At 30.9% G+C, this 23664-nt stretch overlaps 2 protein-coding genes and 2 long non-coding RNA genes across 5 annotated transcripts; 1 reads left to right on the top strand and 3 right to left on the bottom strand.

Moving 5' to 3' along the window:
- Nucleotides 1-343: 343 nt before the first annotated feature.
- LOC130498054 (cysteine-rich and transmembrane domain-containing protein WIH2-like) lies at nucleotides 344-1163 on the bottom strand. The gene is made up of 3 exons (XM_056991396.1): nucleotides 1127-1163; nucleotides 782-959; nucleotides 344-389 (listed from the first exon to the last, which is right to left on the bottom strand). Exons 1-3 carry the CDS (start codon nucleotides 1161-1163, stop codon nucleotides 344-346), a joined length of 261 nt encoding a protein of 86 aa, XP_056847376.1.
- Nucleotides 1164-11100: 9937 nt separating this feature from the next.
- On the top strand, nucleotides 11101-17500 carry LOC108834730 (uncharacterized). Of its 2 annotated transcripts, XR_001946865.2 has the most exons (9): nucleotides 11101-11238; nucleotides 11319-11433; nucleotides 11541-11957; nucleotides 12044-12187; nucleotides 12494-12824; nucleotides 14880-14943; nucleotides 15021-15107; nucleotides 16939-17019; nucleotides 17387-17500. It is a non-coding gene; the product is annotated as an uncharacterized LOC108834730 (long non-coding RNA). The 2 variants fall into 2 exon arrangements; XR_008936514.1 differs by lacking the exon at nucleotides 14880-14943.
- LOC130497539 (uncharacterized) lies at nucleotides 15342-16202 on the bottom strand. The gene is made up of 3 exons (XM_056990416.1): nucleotides 15975-16202; nucleotides 15687-15896; nucleotides 15342-15600 (listed from the first exon to the last, which is right to left on the bottom strand). Exons 1-3 carry the CDS (start codon nucleotides 16047-16049, stop codon nucleotides 15424-15426), a joined length of 462 nt encoding a protein of 153 aa, XP_056846396.1. The 5' UTR covers nucleotides 16050-16202; the 3' UTR covers nucleotides 15342-15423.
- On the bottom strand, nucleotides 16517-17391 carry LOC130497540 (uncharacterized). The gene is made up of 3 exons (XR_008936515.1): nucleotides 17259-17391; nucleotides 17080-17179; nucleotides 16517-16995 (listed from the first exon to the last, which is right to left on the bottom strand). It is a non-coding gene; the product is annotated as an uncharacterized LOC130497540 (long non-coding RNA).
- Nucleotides 17501-23664: the final 6164 nt, after the last annotated feature.

The following is a 23664-nucleotide window of genomic DNA, read 5'->3' as shown; positions in this document are numbered from 1 at the left end:
AAAAGGAGGTTTACTCTGGAAGATGCTCTAAAACTAAGAAGGCTACTGATGGATGAAAAATCAAATAATTGCAAAATATATGAAATGAAAGCTACGAAAAAGCAAATACGGTTTGCCTATACAGTGCACATCATGTTGGATCTCCAGGAAATTTACATTACCATTGGGCATTGACAAATAAGATAAGGTAAAAAGACATAAGATATTAAGTCTTCAACACTAGTTTATGATCCAGATGAACAAACATATATATAACGAAATATATATAAATGTATAATAATAAGATGAGATCAATTAAAATAAACCAACAAACTACCCAACTTCGCATCTTCAAGATTCCAACTCAGAAGCAAGCATCCAAGATACAGCAACAGCACAGAGCAGCGAGACTGCAAAAGCATCACAAAAGCTCATAAATTCAAATATCTGTATACAAATCGTACTACAAGCAAGTAAAAATATGCATATAGAGAACAAAGTTTGTTTTTTTGTTTTTTTTGGGTAAAATGTTCAATATCTACAGAAAAAGTTGCTATTTTCTATAAACCAATGTAAACTCAAATGAAATTAAGAAAAAAGTGACAATTAGATTAAGCATTTGCCATTTGATCAGATCAGATTAATCCACAAAACAATGTAACCAAAACGAGACATGCCACAACTTTTAAAATAAAAAATTAAAATCATAGTAATACCATTCAATCAAAGTATGAATTTCCATTAGGATTTACAATTGCAAATACATATAGTATATATCAGTTTGAATCGAGCAGTGCCTTACCATCCTTCAATCATACCAGGACGCCGCTGTTCTTGTTGTTGCTGAGGAGGAGGATATCCTTGCGGCGGAGGATAACCTTGTGCAGGATATCCTTGCTGAGGATATCCCTGCGGCAGAGGATAACCTTGTGCAGGATATCCTGGAGCCGGAGGATAAGAGTCCTTAGGGTCAGGGTAACCTATTCATATTCACATGAATATATATGAAACAGATCCAGATCAATAGAACCAATATGAGTCAATAAGATCTAACAGCATTTTACTCAATATTTGAAAATTACTTTGGTATCATATCTAAACAGAAACGAAGAGAAGTAAAATTAAGAATCAAAACATGGGAAGGTACCTTGAGGAGGAGGAACACCAACTGGAGGTTGACTCATATTCTTCTTCTTTGTTCACTACCTTTTCTCGTCAATCAAACGTAACAGAGAAGTTGTGTCAAGAGAGAAGAAGAGGGAAAGCGTGTCTTATCTGTACACTAGTTTTTACGTACTAGGTTAATATTGAAATAAGAATGTTCTAACGGTTGTCTTATGAAAGACAGCCACGTTCAAATTTGATCTTGGAAAGATCTTTAAAAGTTTTGGTAAGGGAGTATTTATGGATTTAAACAATAAAATATAATTTCTGAATTTATAGAATGCAATTATTTTTTTCATTGGCTACTCAATTCAAATTTTAAATTTAGTGATGAACATTAATTAGAAAACTTACAAAGAATAATAACTTTTGGGTGAAAAATCTAGAGTAAAAGGAAAAGATCAATATTTGAAGTAATAATATATTTGAGAAAATCTTCTTATTTTAGAAGAAAATATTGTAGATTGTTAACATATACTACATCCGTTTCACAATAGATGAAGTTTTAGGAAGTTTTTAATGTTTCAAAATAGATGATGTTTTCATTTTTCAATGTGACTTTTTACTTTATCAAAAACTGTGTACCCAATGATATTCTATAGTGTATTTTGTAATTGGTTAGATTGTTTTAAATTTATATTTTAATCATACTTTTTAGAGTAAAAAAACAATTTTCTTAATAATTGTGCATAGTCTAAAACTTCAACTATTTTGGAACAGAGGGAATATATTATAAGTAGATAAATTAATTTTTTTGGTCATCAGATTAATTGTAGAGAAATTAGGACCTACACCAAAGAACTTATGCCTTATTAGCCATATGTCAATTTACACTATTTACGAACTGTATATAATCCATATTTCCTCTGCTACCCCTATAGTCATACCAATGAATTCCCATCGAACATGTAGGCAAAATCTTCAATGAGATCTGATAAGATTTTATTTACTGATAGATATTTGTGCAAATCTTTTTTTTTTGTTTGACGAAAGCTTATATGTCTAATATCTAAAATATTTCCAAAATTCAAATATTCATCCCTTCTTCTTTCATATATTTTCTCTTAGCTTAGTCTTCGATTCCCACAAGAACAACTCTAAAAATCTATGTCTCGTAAATTAAAAGTAGAGGAAGACAACGAAGAGGCGCCGCCTTGTCCTATTTTTATTTTGTTTGTTTATTTTTCTTTATCTTAACTTAAAAATTCCTTTTAATCATTGAAATGTTTCATTTTTAATGTGGTTTATTGTGCTAATGTAAACATGGAATCCTTAATTAGTGTTTTTTTTTTTGTTTTTTCTATCGCTATGATGCTCTCAAGAAAAAAATTCAGATAGTTTTGATACATCTGTTTGTAGTTGTAACAATTCTTTTTAATTATGTAGATTAACAGATTAAATAAAATTTATTCCATGGGTACATTTTCAAACTAACCAATGAATAGAACGTGAAACTTATATATATAATTCATAAATAATAAGAATTCTAAATTTCAATAGTTAGGTATATCTCCACATGTAGTCACTTGATTTCCATTTTTAACTAACGTAGAAAACATTATAAATGTTTAGGGAAAAGTTCGTCGTTTGATCATAATTCTTTGAAATCTTGTCCTATAACAGACTACATTTTTAATTGAGAGCGTAATTCAATCTCATAATTTACTAGACAAATTGTAATCATCAGACTTATAAACAATCTTTGTGCAAACAAACATCATTACGAAAATACCTTATGATTCAAAAAGCATAAGCATTCATAATCAAATTTCTTTTGCCTTGCTTCTTGATATTTTCAATTATCTACACTTCTTAGATATTTTTAGACATTCATTTGTAAGGTTAATCAATATTTTGATTTTGTTAAAATTGTTTCATGAACTGAAAACCAAAATTTGCATGATGTCGAGTATGATAAAAAGTGATCCAAAGAAAAAGTTATCTGCTGTACTATCTCAAGTGATGTTTAGCAGTGTTCAGGTGAACCAAGTTCCAACTTGGATAAAAATAAGATGAAACTAGTAGTTTTAGTTGTTTTCAGCATTTGAATGAATACTTGTGATAGCCACTTACATACATGATGTCTCAAAGATATTTTTAACAAGATTACAAGATAACATAAAGGAACTATGAATGTGGATTAACTAACATGCTAAGAGGCCCCTTAAGTATATATTCTAAATGGATGTTTTATTTAATTTTCATATAATTATTTTATACAACTTTTGATTTTACTGTAGAGTACTTAAAAATTATATATTAACATATTTTATTTCGTAAAGACAACGTATTATAAATCAGTACAATACATACTAAATTTATAATGCTTATTTCATGAAAACTATAATATTATAATTTTATATTATACTATGAGTTAGTTACAAATATAAATGTAAATATATTCCGAAGTACGCTATAATGGATATGGTTGGGTCTGGATGGATGAATCAGGAAATGAACTACTCTTACGGTTGAAAAACAAAGAAAATTGTATGTCTTCTTAGCTCTCAAAACTTGAGCCGTTAATTTGGGCAATGGACACCATGTTTCAGTACACAAATTGCTAAATTTTTGGGTCAGACTGCAAGGATATTATATTGATGATCCAGGATCCGAAAGCATGGCCAAGTTTCTCCATGGAGCTATGGGACGTCGCGTTGCTTCAGAAAAGATTTTCGGACTTCAATATTTCCCATATACCAAGAGAGCAGAATCGGACAGCAGATGGTTTAGCTGGGATAGCTGATACTTTTCATCATAGTTTAATTTTTGATGGCTGTTCTATTCCGGTCAGGATTCTCAGACCACCTCTAGTTTGAGTAATATAATAGCTTTTTGATGTAAAAGTAAATAAATAAATATAAATATATCATTAGTAAAAATTTAAATATAAATTATTTATGAAACTTAAAAATACATAAATTATACATATACTACATTTTATTAAACATAATTTTGTAAACCAAAATATAGTTTCACATTATGAAAGCTTAAATTTAAATCTGATATTTCGTAAAGAAATATATTATCTCTTTCACCTTGCTAAAACCATTAGAACCATTAAAAAATTCTTTGTAATTTAATGCAAATTTGTAGTGACTATTTTTTTTGGTAGGGAGCTATAGTTATGTTAACAACCGATTAGATTAGCTAGTACAAGGTATCAAAGCACATTCTTATTTTTTAATATGTATGTTCTAAATTATTCTCATTCCTTTTATTTTGAAGGATTAAGAAGTTCTGAATATGAAAATTCATAAATCTTCCTATGATGAACTGGAAACCAGTATCAAATTAACTTTTCGTAGGAAAGTGGAACCCTCCAATAGAAATTGAACCCATGAATCTTAAAACTCATACTAGTTGATCTTATAGTTTTGATCGATTGGTCAATTCCTTGTTAGTTCTATTATAAAATCCAACACATAGTAAAACATAGAAAATGTAAGATAGACACCCATCTAACATGCATAGTTCAATGATTTTAAGGAGAAGCGTCGCCAACGAGTGGCCATCGCAGAACTCCAACACAGCTTAAATTCCGATGAACTATGACTAACTGTATCTTGTGATATCTAACGCTCATGGCTAGCCACTTCAAAAACTTATTTGTATGCTCTTTTCTTATTTCCTTGTAGCTATCCAATCGATTACTTATCACATCTACACAAGGCCAAGCTCGACTATAAACACACCAACCATGTGCTTCTAGTTTAGATTTAGTTTATATATTTAGGAGGACAATTATTGAAGTGAAATATTCAGTAGCATACGCGGTTATGTGTTCAACTATGTAAATCAAGGTTGTCAGTTTGATTCTTCAATAGGGGATATTTTTTTTTGCTTTTTATTTCATAATTTCATATAATTGGACAAACAAATTTTTTTTTTAAGGGCCAAGAATTCTCGGGCGCGACTCTAAATATAGCAGGTAAACCGGAGGAAGATCCTTCATCGGAAAATTTTCCATCTATGAAAGCAACTTCTATCGAATTAAATGTTGATATTCTTCTTTCGTTTTCATTGATTTGTTTTTCATCGGTGTATATTCATTTTTATTCCACTGATTCTCAGGTCTCTCACTCCTTTATGAAGTGATCGTTAAAATGCTTAAGAAGGTAAGAAAGCATGTAAATGGCTATGGAGCTACGTTTAATATTCTTCTTTGTAATACAAAAAGGTTAGGAACACTTTCCCTTCACTATAAAAGCTCGCTTAGATATGAAACCTTAAAATTTATTATTTTTCTTACATACTTGTCGCATTGAACAAGTATAGAAAGTTACTATTGAAAATCTGCTAAAGAAGCAAATCTAAAGTAAAGTGTAAAAACCCGAACTGAATCAAAATCCACAATAAAAACTCAAATGACAAATAAATAATAAACTTGATCTTGATGAAATCCCTTCAAAATGTGATCGATGTAAAAATGTGCTGTATAAAAAAGCTATAAGACTTTGATAACAATATCAAAAAGGCATGAGAACACACTAAACTAAGGGGAGTGAATTCAATCTTAAGTTTGAGGTGATATGATTTTTAATGAGGTTTTAGATGATTTTAATTAATTAGAGTGTTTAAGGTGATTTAGTTGAACCACTCTAGAATATCACCTAAAATAATGAGATTTGAGTTTTAATTTTTAACTAAAAAACATCACCCATATACTCTAAAATCACTTAAAACTTTAAAACTCCACAACTTAAAATATTTTAGATAATAGTGGATTTCATAGTACTTTATGAAATGTCAAGTTAATACCAGTAGATTTTAAACGATTTTTTTAAATTTATGTTTGAAAGAAAGGTGAATTTATCATTTTAATACAAATTGCCTAAACTTTTCAGTTGAATACACCCCTCTAAATCTGATCTAAGCCGGAAGCACCACAACATCAAGAAATCCGGACAAGTGAAAACACGAAATCTAAGATAATATCTTCTTGAGCCATCATCATATATATCCAGTTCTAGCAAACTATATTATTCTAGAATCAAGTATTTCGTGATACACTTGCAAGTTACTTTTGTTAATTGGCACATTTAGTGCTAGTTACGAGCCACATTTTAATATATAAAACACGCGATTGAAAAAACAGGCTTTGAATTGTATATTAAATTGATTTGTTTCATACTTTCTTCACTAAACATTAAATTGTTATAATATAACATATTCTATCACTTTTAGTTCTTTTTATTACAAATTTCTGAACATGAATTCACACAGACCGCAGCTTTCTCCATATCTGTCCATAAAACACAACCACAAAACATTAAAGATATATACAATATTAATGTAGAATCATAATATCGCATAAGAATATATAAACCAATTCATTATCAGCTAGAATAAAAGTAAGGATAAACTTACTTTGGTTTTCAGTAAGAGCACAACGATGATTAACACAACCCACTTGGCAGAAATAGTCAATTTGGTTGATTGTGTCTTGTTTTACGTAAGCAGGGGGTAAACCACATTCTTTAACACATTTTTTGGCACATTTTTTTGAGTTAAAAAAATTAAGTGGATTAAGAAGACACAATTCGTAACATTTTAAATAGCATACTCCAGGCGTTATTGGATCAGACGCGTACACCGGTTCAGTTAGATTATTTCCAATCATTAACATCATCGCTACTAACACTACCATTTTTGTGTTTTCCATGTCTTTGGAGATTTTTATTTTGTATAGAAAGTGATTGTTTCATTGGTATTAGTGTATTATTTATATATGAATTGTGATATATATTATATTATACTAGTTAGAATTTATCCAAAAGATTCCTAATTCATAAAGGAAACGTATCTCCAATCGTTAGATAGTATACCAAATATTTGACCAGAAAACAAAAGATAGTATACCTAATATATGGCAGGCTGGTTATACTATCTTTTGTTTTTTGGTCAAAAATGGGGTATACTATCTAACTATTGGAGATAGTTTTCCTGAATTAGGAATCTTTTGGATAAGTTCTAAATAGTTTTATATAAAATCTATCATATTAAAATTTTCTTCATTTGTAAATTTTAAATACCAACTTGTATATATGTTTAATGTAACTTACAAATTAATAATTATTTTGATAAGTTCTAAATAGTTTTAGATAAAATTTAACATGATTAAATCTACAAAGGAGAAAATTTTAAAATAAAACCATGTATCAGTGGTCGAGTGGTCTATGCTCCCTCCTGATGTCTGTAAGGTCGAGGGTTCGAGGTTACCTCTCGCAGATTTGTGGTAATTATCTTGAGGGACATTTGGGCCCAATACAAAGAAGCCCGGATCTGCTGCGCGTGGCCACTGATGGCTTAACATGGGGTGATCACCAGCCTCCTGGATGCCTTCGGCGGGCTGTCTGGCGGGCAATGTCCAGATTTCTGAGACGGTCATTAGGCGCTAGTCGGGTTCCTCTCGAAGCATCCGGATACCAGGATCATAAAAAAAATTAAAATAATGTGAAAAACTCAATCCTAATCAAACCCCACGATGAAGATGCAAAACTGTCAAAACATCATATAAAGAAGAATTCTATTACGATTCACGTTCAACGGTGAAATCCCTCTAAAATCCGATCGATGATGATGCATCAAAACGCTGTCAGAATTTTATAAAGATATAATATTATATGTGTGTGTGAAACCTTATCATGTACACATTATTCAACACCTTAGTTACGATAAAGATGATGAAGATATATTTGATGAAAACTCCAATGCCAAATATGTCGATGATGATGAGAATCATGAAACGAACATTTTTCCTCAAATCGTGATCATGTGGGAATAAGATTATAGTGAGCGAATGTGTGTATTCTGCAGTAAAACCATGATCGAGGATTACTTTAAGAAGAAGATATTTTGTTTACTGAGAAACATACATTGAAGAATAAGATGACTAAATTTTATGAGGCGTTTGAGCTATAGCAGGAGAACAATATAACCTTTAAGCCTGATTTGAATTGAATGAAACACATAATAAATTCTCATATGTTAAACAATAGATGTGTGGCATTATACAACTTTATTGAAATGAGAATACAACTATATATCTAGATAATATCAATGTTCTAAAAATCGTTTTAGGCGTTAGACTCTCTAGAACCATAGCGGTGTTCTTATAAAACGCCTAGGTAATTATAATAGGATACTAATAAATAATAAATAATTTATTGTTTATAAATTGTAGTAGTTACTTTATTTTTAATATAAAACTAGATTTTGATCCGCGCTTTCAAAGCGCGGGATATTTTTGACAAAAACTTCATATAATCACAAGCATTTTCTCTTTATTTAAGTAGACATGTGCATAAGATTTGTAACCCGAAGTTCGAACCAAACCCAAACCAAAAGAAATCTAATTTTTACATGGTCTAAAAATAAAACATGTATAAAACATATACGAATCCAAAGTGTTATTATTCAAACACGAACGAATAACCAAAAAAACAGAAAAACCCCGAAAATCCGAATAACTGATCCATATGTCCAAATTAATCATAAATATAAATATTTGAAACATAAATATATACTTCAAATATTCAGTTCTATATTTATTTTGAAATAATATCTAAATAAGTTTAAATTTTAAATAATTATTTTAAAAAGAAATAATTATTTATTGTGTTTTGCTTTTAAATTTTAGATTTAACTTCAAATATTTCCAAACCGAACCAATATAATCTGAATCCGGAAACGATATATGGTTAATTTATGAGTTTTATGATATGATACAAATTAAAACTAAAACCATTGTGTTATATCCGAACCTGATTTGTAATACAAATTTACCAGTATGAAACTTAGGATGTGATATACCAAAATTCAAAATATCCAGTATGTATTCTAACAAATACTTAAACGTTCAAACCTAACTACAAATGTGTTTTAGGTTTTAGTTAATTTTATATTTGATAAATATTTTAAATGTTTGTTGGAACAACCCGTAAAACTATACTCATAAAAATATTAATAATAACATATTTTATCGTTTCACTAAATATTAATAATATTTAACTACTAATATTTATTTTATTAAATATATATATATATCTGTATATTTCAGTACTCTATCTATAAGAATTAATTCTTTTATATTAATTAATAAAATATAATTAATTAGATACTTAAATTTAGTGTTAATATAAATTAAATTTATTGTTTAAAAAAACAACAAATTGGTTATTTAATTCATTAATTTTAAATGAATAAGATTTCAAATTTTATTTGTTCAATATTTTTAGATCTTTTAATGTAAAAGAAATTCAAAGTTATTATTTTTTAACAAAAAATAAATTTGTACACTATGTATCTCATGTTTCCAAAACCTTTGATTAGCCCTATATATTCCAAGAAGATAATCTAGATTTTGACCAGTGTTATTAAACCCGAATCGAACCGGCGGTCGGACCAGCTTCAACCACGAACCGGACACAAATGCGGTTTGGGTTAATGATAAAACCCTATAGTTGAACCGGTTAAAACCCCCTATCGAACCGTTAAAAATCCGTGAACCGACGACCCAACGAACCGGCTAAACCATGGTTCTTGTATAAACCAAAAAATTATTAATGAAACAATTAACATTTTCTTTTTAAAATAAAAATAGGGTTTCAGATTAATAAAGTAAAGCCGTCTCAATCATGGTATAATTTTTAATTTTATTTTATAGTATAAATTTTTAACTAATGTGTCTATAATTTTTTTAAAGCTCATGAAGATTTGGAGTGACAAAAATCTAGAGAATAAAATTTAAATGTGTTTTTCTATGGATTTCAGATTTGAACTATTACATTGTTTTACTTTTATTACATTTTCAGTTTGGTACTTTTTAATTTTTTTTTAATACTATGGTTATTGAAATATTTTATTTGATATAATATTTATGTTTGTAAGAATATACATATTCAAAATATCATTAAATTCAATTTAGTCTAATCAAATCTGGATCGAACCCGGTCGAACCACATTGACCCATGACCCAAAAGAATTCCGGTTCGCTTGCCGGTCCGGTTTTAACAACACTGATTTTGACCATTATTTTCGAACACTGTGTATTTCGTAAACAGAAAAATGTGAATATTGTGTTGCATCAAACATAGGAATAGGGTACATAATGTTAGGCAAGATTATAGTTGAGTGGTTTTAGGAAATATTGTTATTTAGTTTAAATAAATAATCAATATAATTATAAATTAAATAGTAGTGGCACACTTGTAATTACTTTGAAAGTTTAAGGGGATGTCAAAAAAAGGCTGCTGTTTTAATTGTATTGACTAGATTTTGACCCGCGCTTTCAAAGCGCGGGATTATTTTCTTTTTAATTTCTATTTATGAGAGAACTTCTTTTTGTAAAATATGAGATTTAATATTTTATATTTGTTTATAATACATTTATAATTGTTGTCTTTGTATATTTTAAAAGCGCGGGTTTGTTTCTTTTGAAATACTTTATAACATAATATTTTATTTATAACATAAGTTTGGGTTTGGTATATATCAATAGTTCTTTTATATGTATACGATGATAAGTATTGAGATATAAAAAGTATATATAATATCAGGTGCTAATTTATAATTTTAAAATACACATATATGTTTCAAATAAATTAAATTTATCATTAGGATTTTGTAATATAAAAAATTATAATTAGGGTAAATGAATAGAGTAATTTTTTAGGGTCATAATTGGGCTCTAATTAATCCATAAATAAATTACTCAACAATATAAACTTATGGTAAAAGAACTTAAAAATACAGAACACAAATTGAATGAGTCGGCCCAATCCAGCTGTATTTCCTCATCTGAAATTGACCGTTCACATTTTTCAAAGTTAAAAAAACCAAAGGAAAGAGTTGACCAAAAAAAAAAACCAAAGGAAAGGAAAGAAAAAACAGATAAGCCTTGAAACGATCGTCACTTTACATCCGTTCATTTATCTAAAGTAAAAAACCGAAAGGAAAAAAAAATCAGATAGACCTTGAAACGGTCGTCTTCTTACTTACGAAGGATCTGTGACTCCGAAATCTTAAATCCATGGTGAAAATCGAAGTTCTACGACATATATTTGCGAAAGACAACCTCGTAATCAAGTTCAGGTTTCAATTTCTTTTACAAAAAGTCAAAGCTTTGCTTTTTTGGTTGAAAGATCCTTACAAAACGGGTTTTCTTTTCACAGATCCTAACATGCAGCTGAAGAGTTTCTTATATCTGCTCTGTTTTGAAAGAAATCGGAAGGACATCGTCCTAATTTTTACGGAGAGACTTTAAGAGATGCGAAGGTTCGAACAAAGGTAACCGTTGACAAAGCTTATCCTATACTTCTAAGAAATACTCTGAGATTTCGATTATGCTTAGAAAAGTCATTGACGATAATATATGGTTACTGTGTTTGCCTCAGAGGGGAAAGAAACACTTACTGAAGACAATCGAGAGAAGAGCTTCCTTTGCTTCCACATTTTCATCGATTGAAGATCCTAGTGTAGAGCTTCGGAAGAGAAGCAACTGCTGTTGACGGAGCTGTAAAGTCTGAGACAGCAGCAGCAAACATGGAGACCTTAGATCAAATCCATGAAACAGAGGATTGAAGGAGCAGAGAAGAAACAGAGACAGATGATGTCTTTCTTGGCTATAGCGATGCAGAGTCATTCTCTGTATCAGTTTCTCAAGCAGAGAGATATGAGACTTAAGGATCTTGAGGCGGAGGAAGAAGAGAGAGGAAGAGGTTCTTCCGTGTCCGAACTGGAAGCTCTTGCTTTGGAGATGCAAGGCTATGGAAAAAGAGGAATGTGAAGGAAGAAAAGGATATGTTGATCTGGTATAATCTATTTATCTTCATCCTCTTTTATGTTTTTTTATCTTTTTTTATCAGACCCTTTGATACGTCTGGTATGTACACAACAGCATGATGATGACGACATTCCAAGTCGAACCAAAAGGACAGGAGGAGAAGGCCAATCAGACGTGCAGTTAAAGGTTTAGAGACAAAACTTTATTCAACTGAAGGGCATGTGACAGAGACATAACGACAAAGCAATAAGAACCCAAGTAAGTGCATTTTAAAACCTTGTAACTTTAGTAATTAGGATTCGAACTGAAACTGGTAGATAGGAAAAAACAGGAGAATGTTTGATGATATGTGGATTGAACTATACGTTTTCTACATGTTAGTATTGATAGAAAAAACTTACAGTATCTAATCTAAAATGACTAAAATATTTACCAATTAATTTGTTTTCACCAAGAGTTCCAGACAAAACAGTTTGAAAGTCGGCCAATGTAAGATACATCTCATCATTCTTTTTGGATGACTGAGTGACTTTGGATTTGTTTTTTTTCCTTCTCTTGGTGCAGGTTGAAGTTGCAGAACCTCTGTCCAAACTTGGTCTCGAGTTCACAATCTTTGGCATATACGATCTTCTTCTCAGGGTGTTACCGGATATCCAGACAAACAAAACATCTTCAAAATATAAAAGATAAGTTATTCTCAGAAAGTGTGTCTTTTTTAGATTTTTTGAGACATTTTTTGTTATTTCACTGTAGTGAGTTGACTTAATAGATACAATTCATATTCAGGTCTTGCACTGAAAGGTTTAGAGACAGAAGCTTTAAAGTACATGGGACAGGAGGTAGATGGTCAATAGCTCTTGGTGAAGGTGCCAGCTTCGAACTGCTACGAACCTAAGTAAGTAATTTTTACCTGAAACTGTAATTAGGCTTCGAACTGAAACTGATATGATGATGCTGAGTACCTTCCTCTGTTACCTTAGCTTGAATTGGTAGATATATTAGTAGTAATTAGGCTTCGAACTGAAACTGAGATGATGATGCTGGGTACCTTCCTCTGTTGACTTAGCTTGAATTGGTAGATAGATTAGTAGTAATTAGGTAAATTTTAGTTTGAACTGTAATTAGGTTTCGAACTGAAACTGAAATTATGATGTTGAGTACTTGAAGATTTTTTGGATGAATGTTGGTTTAAGTATACGTATTTTCCACTTTGGAGACTTAAAAATTAGTGTGTAAAATTTTATTAGAGATGAAGCTGGCATCTGATTATCTGGCATTTCATGTTATGTTTTCAAATATAAAACTTCATACGGTGTTTAAATATGGTTGTTGAAAGTCATTGTTTGTTATTGAGGCTGTCCAGCCTCATCATTTATGTTTCGAACTTTTCCAAAAGTTCAAACAATAATATAAGAGAAACTTATTAATATAAAACAGTAACTAAACATCAAAACCAAAGAATTTCGATTTGATAACCAAAACAGAAGCGTTTAATTATTAAAGATAAAGCAAACAATGCAAAATCATAGATTATCGAAAATCTCTCTAAAGACCACGTTTTTTGTTTGACGCTGAGGTTTTCCTTCGCTGTCAACAATCAATATCTTCAAGCCTTTCTTGGAAGTCACTCTGGAAACAACAACATATAGTTGTCCATGAGAAAAAACAGGTCTGGGTAGATAAAGGTAAAGAAAAAAAAATATGACCTTCATAGTCGCACTGGTATGCTTGGTCCTCATCATCCTCACTTGAAGGATTATCATCTACACAACCATCGAATTGGGCTTCCAATGTTTTCCTAACACTCTTGGTTATAGTTATACTCTCGAACTTGTCATCTCCAGCAAGTACCTTTCCCTTTCCTTTAGCTGAAAATAGTAATGGTCGAATAAGAAGGAGTAACCAATTGTAGAAAAGTGTGAGAAGATATACAAATTGTTGGACATTTGATCAAAAAAAAAATACAAATTGTTGGACTTATAGTATTTACCCTTAGTAGATATCTTGGTAATACATGAACGACTTGTAGAAGATGTTCCAAATTGACCAGGGAAGGTAGTGGGTGTAGGAAGTACATTGGTAATATCAGTTAGAACCCCGGATTTGGCATTGTGTTTCTTTCTGGATCCCGTAGATGGTGTATGGTGAGTGACATCTTTGGTTGCCGATCTCTTTCTCTTGAGAGTTGTTGAAACATTGCTAGATCCTCCAACGATGTTGCTGACCGTAGTTTGATTGCTCGATTGTGCTAATTTTAAAAAAATTGATTTTTCTTAGAACAAATGCTTAACACTATATATAAAACTACATATCAGAGTGTGCTCTTACACATCGACTTATGGGAATTTCTCTTCAATCTTTTTCCTTGGCCATTCTCATCTATTCCATTATCTGTATAGAAGAAGTAAAATTTTAGTATTGAGGTAAAGCAAAAGTACTAAATAACGCTTTTAAAGATGTTTAGTGGAAGGACTAAACCAGTAGTATCGTTGGCTCCAATAGAAATAGTCGAGGATGGTAGTTTATGATGAATATTGGAGATATCAGATAGAACCCTTGGAAAATCTTTGGTAAGAGGATTTGAAGTTCCAGTGTTTAACAGATTAGAAGTACAGGGCTGTGAATTCTCTGATTCATTGTTGTTTGATCTTCTCTTTCTTTTCCTTTGTTGTGTGGGTATCAAATCTTCAGATCCTGGAGGGACATCTTTGTTTGAGTTTTTCATCGTGGTTTGGTAGACTGAAAATTATGGCAAACAGTTGTGATGTGTAGGTTTTCTAATTAGTTTAGTAACTTAAGACGGGAATAAAATCCTCCAAAATCGTGCAGTATCTTATAAAATATTTGAATAGCTTTAATAGTAAAGATATTATTTCATTCATTAAATATTTCCTATATTTGGCAAACATTTGATTTCAATATAATTTACATTTATATATTCTTGGTGCAGTCTGTTTAGGATGATATGAAGCATTGTCGATAGTAATATATTCTTGGTGCAGTCTGTTGATGAGGTTAATTTTTGAACTTTCCAATATGTTTTCCCAGTAGTTTATTGACTTAATAGTATAGATTTACAATTGGTGTGCAGGTCGAGCAATTAAGGTTTAGAGGCAGAAGCTTTATTCAATTTCAGGACATGGGAGAGAGACATGACTGCTTAGCAATAGGAACCGAAGTAAGTGCATTCAAAAGCTCAAAATCGTAGTAATTAGATTTTGCAGTGAAGCTGGTAGTTAGGAAAATAAGCCGGAAGATTTATTCTTGTCGATAGGTCAAAATCTGAAGTTATTATCATATTTAGGCAGATTATTATTTAGGTAGCAATAAAAATAAAATTACGAAAACATAATAAGTAATGGGGATAAATAGAATTATTGAAAAAACCACAAATCCAACATAATAATTGAGGAAAGCCAAAACCAAACAATTTTTAAAAATAAACTCAAAAACAAAAACATATAAATTAAAAGGTAAATAGTCTTCTTGCAAAATTAGCCATGTTTCTTAGCAGCATCTTCTGCCTTCTCTTGTTTTACTTTCATTAAGCATGGTCTCTTTGTTGTTGAACTGATGTCAGGGTGAGAAATAGACTCATCTTCTTTTCTCTTACTGGATGGTGTGGACACATAGTCATTGAGTTCTTGGCTATCAGTTAAGTTAACAGAACCCTACATAAAAAACATTGAAAGGTCGTTTAGAAAGACAGTCATCAATAAAAAAACATCATGTATTACCATAGATTATCAAAGTTAACCTCATCAACACTGGTAATTGTCAAGGGCGGATCAGAGCTAACTGGTGTGAGTGCACCAGTCAAGCAATCGAGCCTGTCTTTGTATATTTTGCCGACCTTGAAAATCTCACCACCATAAGATACATTGTCCTTCTCAACATAGACTCCAAATGTGAAACTTTTTCCAATCAAATCAGTAATAGCCTCTGGTATTAAGCTTGTGTCTTCAAGCTGTAAAAATATATTTCATAGATTAGTTGTCAGTAGGATGTCTAAAATATGTTAGTTCAAAAATAGATTATAATTTACCTCTTCCCAACTTCCATTAAGCAACTTGAGTGGAGTCTCAGCAACAATCCCATTAGCAACCTTGTCTAGGATCATTATTTTTGAGACACCGGTATCATCTCTGACTATCAAGTGAAGCCAGAACCTTGCGAGTTGATAGATTTTGTCAAAATTTTATTAACTGTTAAACACCACTATAAGTTTGATAGAATGCGGGTTCTCTTAAATTTTTAAAAGTACCTTGGTGATACTTTGAAGACAGAGTCATCGCATGTCTCACACCACCAAATATGAGCGGTGATCTGAACTCCATTCACCTTCTTAATCTTAGTTCCGGTTTTGATCACCCTTTTCTGGCATGCATCACAACCAAAGTAATACCAGGACCAGTCCATGTCAATTTCATAGACGTAGCAAGTGACCAAGCATCTACCAACCTAAACATGACAAACAAAAATGGTAAAAAACAAATACACAATCTATACAATGTAATATATGTAATATAAAATACTTAAACTGCTTACTTGAGTTGATCCAAGCAACTCATGGATTTTCTTAGTGGGGTATTGCAACCACTTATCACGCTGCCCTTGGTTGCTACCCTCCTCCTTACTTTCAATGAGCATTAGACTTTTCTCATCTCCAGTGTCCCTTATAGTCCAAAAAATTTTGAAGTTAGTATGCAAGACAAAGAACTACCATAAATAAACAATAGCTTATGCACTTACATATCTTTAAATGCGTCTGCATCTGGTATCGTAGGGTTGATGATCATTTGAGAAGCATCATAGGAGTTAGAGATTTGTAGTTCTCCTGTTGCCGATACCATTTAGTAGTGTAGGAAGTAGACAGTGTTGTTTAGTATTTATATTCATATCTATACTATTAAGAATGAAATCGATAGGAGTTCAGATATGTACCTCTAAACTTTCCAATTTTTGCAAACCTCAAAAGCAAAGTAACCATTCCATCGTCTTCATTGCAGGCAGAATGAAGAATGTCGGTTAATTTGCCCCAAATGCAGCAAGGTAGCCTCACATCACTTATGCGCAATATATAAATAAAGGTTAGTTATAATCTGTTTTTTTTAATTTCTTACGGCCTTTTTAGATGTTACAAAACTTACTTCATGTCTCTTAGGATGAATTCTAGTTTTTTACGCTGGTTCCCCCCAGAACAAAGAATGGTTTCGACATCACCACAATCCAAAACTTGCCCCAGCACATCTGTTAAAAAAACATTGAAAATAAATAAATTGTAGGAAGTATATAATCAAATTTATAAAGTATAGCTGTAAGTCTTTACCAATTAGTAGATTTTCATCAAGTGTTCCATTCAAAACTGTCTGGAAATCAACCAAATTAAGATACAACTCATCATTGGTGAAATTGGACCGAGTCACAGCTGTTGCTTGATTGAACACAATCTTGTAGGCATGGTTGGTAGTGCGAAATGCTCCTCCAGCAGGTCTAACATGGAAGTTTCGGACATTGCGCCATGCTCCAACAGGAAGAAGCCTTCCTTTACTCTCAAAGTAAGTTTTTTGCAGCTTCCATGGATTTTATCCCCCTTGTACATGTTACAAAAAAAATTAGAAATATAACATCATTAGACGTTTGTTGTAAATACAAAAAAAAAATCATAAACAAATAAGAACAGAACACATATCACCAAGTTAGGATTGCTTACATTTTCATCAGAGAAGACGAATTCAATGGTTTCACCACCTTGATTAATGTTCCGTGTCCAGGAATGTAGGACCTTCACATGAACAACCTTGTTAGTGTGTCTTGGTTTCAACTCGCTGATAGGGGTGATTTCTTGAGTAGCAGGTTTCAAAGCCATTTTTTTTCGTTTGAGGGAATGAGTTTGGTGAGGAAGAGACGTAGGTGCATTTATAATAGGAAGAGAGAACCGGTCGTAAATTAGGTATTTTGAAAACTTGCAGGCTACTCAAAATATCAAAGAGATTTTAATAGTTAATAACAATTAATAATAGTAATAAATGTAGTTACTATTTTGTTAAGATTTTTATTTAGTGAATTTCGTAACACGCAATCAAGATTTTTACAATACAAACTTGCCGGATATTTAGGAGTATAATGGAAAGGAATGGATTTGTTTAAAATTATAGTTACAATCGATTTGGTATAAGGAATATAGGGAATATTATGTGGATCAAATAATAAATGCTTGCCAATATTTTAGGAGTATAACGGAAAGCTAATTATGATTTGAAAAATCATAATTATAATATATTTGGTATCGAAATCATTAAATGTAAATTACATTATCGAATTTAAATATATTTATTTAGAAACTACGACATTATGATTATAGAATTTTTATTTATTTGAATAAATTATAATTACAAATTTAAATTACTTAAATAATAGTATAGAATCAGTAAATGATTATGTAATTTAAATAGATTTTAATATATTCATAATAATTGAAAAAATATAGATATGTAGTCTCTATCTATCTTATTAAAACAGAAACATTCTGTTGGACTTAACATTTATTTTGTAAGTTTTTAAATTAAATACACTTTTATACTTTATAGTTAAACCTACATTAAATCATTAATGTTCCTTTCTTTATACTATTATCCATGTTTCCAAACAATATACTTATTTCTTTATACTACTATCAATGTTTCCAAACAATATATTTTTTATATTATTATCAATGTTTTCAAACAATACAATAATTAATCTTAATTATTTTATATCTATCATTTTCTCTTTAAAATTTTGTAGAAACGTCATAATTTCATAAATTGCAAAATAATAAAATTTAAAATTTGGATTATAAGATTACAAATTATAAAACTATTATAATTTAAATCAAATTAGATTACATATCGGTCATCCAACAGTTCAATCGGTTAATCTCAGATTTTAATGATTTTTTTTTAATATGAATATTTTAAAAACCTAAAATTGAATTATCAGATCTCCGGATTAACCGGTATAATCACAATCGGGTTGAATTAAAAAACACTGATTTAAATGAAAAAATATTCTAAATGTACTCTTTAAAATTACCAAAATATTTGTTATATTATTAGTAAAATTTTTTATCGTAAAATATTCCGCGCTTCCAAGCGCGGGTCAAAATCTAGTATCAATTACATGTCAATTTTCATGATTGGTTGGAGAAATGAATAGAATGTATTTGTTTAAATTTCGTTGGGCTGGTCACTTTTTTATTTCAATGGGCTGAAGTTGCTGTAAGGAGAGAGTACGATGGGCCAAAATAATATGTCGCTTTTGATTGGTTAGAGAATTGGCGTTTTCATTTAAAAAAGAAAGGGAAAAATAGGTAGTGGCATTTGGCTGTAAATAAGATGAAAAGATAGGGGCAGAATCCTATGAGGGATTCTGCTTTAATAGTATAGATGAAAAAATATAGATATGTAGTCTTTATATCAATTACATGTCAATTTTCATGATTGGTTGGAGAAATGAATAGAATGTATTTGTTTAAATTTCGTTGGGCTGGTCACTTTTTTATTTGAATGGGCTGAAGTTGCTGTAAGGAGAGAGTACGATGGGCCAAAATAATATGTCGCTTTTGATTGGTTAGAGAATTGGCGTTTTCATTTAAAAAAGAAAGGGAAAAATAGGCAGTGGCATTTGGCTGTAAATAAGATGAAAAGATAGGGGCAGAATCCTATGAGGGATTCTGCTTTAATAGTATAGATTTTATGGAAAAAGCAATGTGACCATTAGTATTCATAAATCATGATACTTAACCTATTTTTAGTTAGTCAGTCTACACGTTTACGGTTTACCAATTATATATATATATTGTTATAATTGGCAAACCGTGATCGTGTAGGCCGACAAACTAATATTTTATGCGTCGGATAGGCGTTGGGCGTTGAATCATTGTTTGCTTAACGCCTAATGATTTCTTGAACACTGGACTAAACTGTACAACTAATATATGTTTATTTGAATTGATTATAAAATTGATATAACAGAATGTATTAAATCATCAAATACTGAAAAATAAGAGTGATTAATATTACCTTCCATCTTCTTTATTGCACATATCTGAATATGAATTTCACAGTCTTTTGCCTTCTTCTCATAGATCTCTTTTTCTGCTCATTACACACAACAACTAAACCACAAAGATATAAATAGATGTTAGGAAAAAGTTGTATATACTGAATGAATATAAATATAATTATTGCTAGAACTTACTCGGATCTTGAGCAGAACACAACAAATATTAACACATTCGATTCTGCATTGTTTCCCATATTCCTGAGTACATTTACCAAAGCATCCGAATGAATCTGGTACAAATGGACCATTGATACATATGTTAAAACAATTATTGAAACGAGTTCATGCATGTACCACAGACGCATAATACAAGGACGGACAGTCTAGCATGCAATGTCCGGAAACAATCGCTTTTCATTGATCACATGGATTCAGAGTTATCAGTTTGGTTTGCAGAGTCTTATTTGAGTCTGCTTATTTTTTACAAAAAAAAAAAAAAAGAAAAAAATTGAAACATTCTCAATAAAAATTTTGATTAGTATAGTTACTCATTTTGTGGTTATATTGAGTTATATATATTTTCAACTGAAGTATATTTTTTTTAATTTTAATTAAAAAAATCAAATTAATATTATCTGTTGCATTAGTTTGGTTCCTTATATATAAGAAATTTTTTTAAATAATTTGTACAAGTAGTTTTGTGAAAGTGTTTTTTTTTCTTAAAATAAAGAGATGATCAGTAGGAAGATGTATAAACATACTAATCTGATAAAATTTGAAACCTCATGAACATATATCATTTTGTGGTGTAAATCATTTGTTTAGTAAGTGCTTCCATACAGTTTCATTACGAGCAAATTTTGAATTCTTGCATTTCCGACAAGGGCAGAACATCTTACCGCTTTCCTGCGTGATCGGTGTACAGCCCGCCTGGTGCATGAATGTCTCTAGCCCGCTTAGAAATGCATCTGTCACTCTACCGGCAGAATCTTTATGCGAATACATCCAACTTCGTAACTCGTAAATATTATTGCCATCATCCATTTTTTCTTTTTTGCTTTTTCTGGTTTTTTTTCTTTGAATTCGTTTGTGTGTTATTAGAATTGAGAAATGACCATATATATAGACAATTTTTCGAATTTGGTAGGTGAAGGTATAACATGGATTTTACAACGAAAACATTTACTACGGTTTTACATCGTTTTTACATCTTATTTACAACGAATTTACAACGAAGTTAGTTAATTTAAACCCCACTATATACACGTTTCCACTTAAACTAACGGTAACATGATTTGTCGTAAACCACTCATACATTTACAACGAGTTTACGACGAATTGTCCTTTCCACGTAAAATCCTCGTAAACGTATTTTCGTTGTAATTTTACAACACCTTTACGACGAAAATTTATTTCTTTGTAACTTCGTCGTAAACACCACGTAAATTTACGAGGAACTATTTTCTTCGTAAACTGTCGTTGTTATAGACGCGTTTTCTTGTAGTGAGAGAATGATCTTAAATTTGATAATTAATTAATAGTTATTAATTCAGTAACATAAATTTTAATTATTCAAATCAATAAATGTTATAAAAATGTAACAGTTTTAATAAAATAGATTTGTTACTCCTAGATAATATATGACCCAAAACTCATACCTACATGACATCTATTGAGTTAGGGAATTTTAAAATTATAATATATATTGATATTTAGTTATTTAAGGCATAATGTTGTTTAAATATTTTCTTGATTGCAGTGTTAAAAAAAAAAGAATCTTTCCCTGCTTTTGGTAGATATTTTAGAAAATCAAGTTGGTTATTGAAGTTATTATGTTTTTAGAATATTTCCTTAATTAGTGTGTTTTTGTTTTGGTAAAAAAGCCAATGGCATAGGTTGTAATATTATTGTAAAATTAAGGGTAAATTCAAAAATGTATTTCAGCTTTTATATAATAGATTCAGTCATAATATGACAGTTTAAAATAGTAGGCTAGACAATCTCAATTTTAAATGACATTTTCTCTCGATAAGGTTGGTATAGCACTTTAAAAAAATTTAGACTTGAAGGGGTGAAGAATGTCATGGCAAGTATTTTTCCTGTTCATACAGAGAAACGCTTGGATAATAGAATGTATGAAGAACTTACGTTAGTTTAAGGTCATAAGGTCATGTTTGCAATGAATTTTTCTTAATTGGTAAAGATAATTTTGGAACCGGAAAGGTGACAATTCATTGCAAACGTGACAAATAAGGAACCAGATGGGCCGTAAACTTCGGTGACTCTAGATTCACCCTTGGTGACTTCAACTTACGGCAACGGCATGGGTTGGTGGCGTTGGTGATGCCATGGTGATACGATACAGTGGCTCCAGTCTCGTGCATCTCTTCCACGTTTTATCATCTCGACTCCATTGTAAATCTCAAACAAAGGCATAAACGGTGACGACGTCTATAATGTGTGATGAATGATTGTGAGTAGATGCGGCGGCTCTACACAACCCGGATCAATCCAATAGTGGTTGACGATAGCACAGACAAGGCGGTGTGGATCTCCGGTGATGGATGGTTAACGAGGCACGGATCTGTGGTCGGCAATGATAAGACGGTAGCTATGGTTGATGAACGCGGATTGGTGGTTTGGCTGTCTGCTCGCGATCTACATCTCTTCCACTTGATATGTAACGTAATGGTGATGGCCTCTAACAACACAACTTCATCTCATGTGGGTATTGGTGATAGCACGCAACGCAACGTGTCAAACCAACGAGTGGTGGTTTGTGATGAACTACGGCGTATCTTCTTTGCAAGAGATCTAGACGAATACAAGTAAAGGAGAAGAGTAAAGACAACATGAGAGAGGAGAGGAAGCTGGAGCAATATGTTGCCTTAATCTCACATGATGATAACAATGCCGGCTGTAATTTGTGGAAGGAGATAAATATATAATAACAAAAAAGGCACGAGAACACACTAAACTAAGGGGAGTGTGTTCAATCTTAAGTTTGAGGTGATATGATTTTTAATGAGGTTTTAGATGATTTTAATTAATTGGAATATTTAAGGTGATTTAGTTGAACCACTCTAGAATATCACCTAAAATCATGAGATTTGAGTTTTAATTTTTTAACTAAAAAATATCACCCATATACTCTAAAATCACTTAAAACTTTAAAACTCCACAAATTAAAATATTTTAAATAATAGTCGATTTCACAGTACTTTATGAAATGTCAAGTTAATACCAGTAGATTTTAAACGATTTTTAAAAATTTATGTTTGAAAAAAGTAAATTTATCATTTTAATACAAATCACCTAAACTTTTCAGTTGAATACACCCTTCTAAATCTGATCTAAGCCGGAAGCGTAACAACATCAAGAAATCCGGACAAGTGAAAAACACGAAATCTAAGATGATATTTTCTTGAGCCATCATCATATATATCCAGTTCTAGCAAACCATATTATACTAAAATGAAGTGTTTCGTGATACACTTGCAAGTTACTTTTGTTAATTGGCACATTTAGTGCTAGTTACGAGCCATATTTTAATATATAAAACACGCGATTTAAAAAACAGGCTTTGAATTGTATATGAAATTGATTTGTTTCATACTTTCTTCACTAAACATTAAATTGTTATAATATAACATATTCTATCACTTTTTGTTCTTTTTATTACAAATTTC

Source organism: Raphanus sativus, chromosome 7 (genome assembly GCF_000801105.2).
Source record: "Raphanus sativus cultivar WK10039 chromosome 7, ASM80110v3, whole genome shotgun sequence".
Lineage (NCBI taxonomy): Eukaryota > Viridiplantae > Streptophyta > Magnoliopsida > Brassicales > Brassicaceae > Raphanus > Raphanus sativus.
Note: the sequence above shows the minus strand (reverse complement) of the source record. Positions and strands in the feature narration are given on the sequence as shown.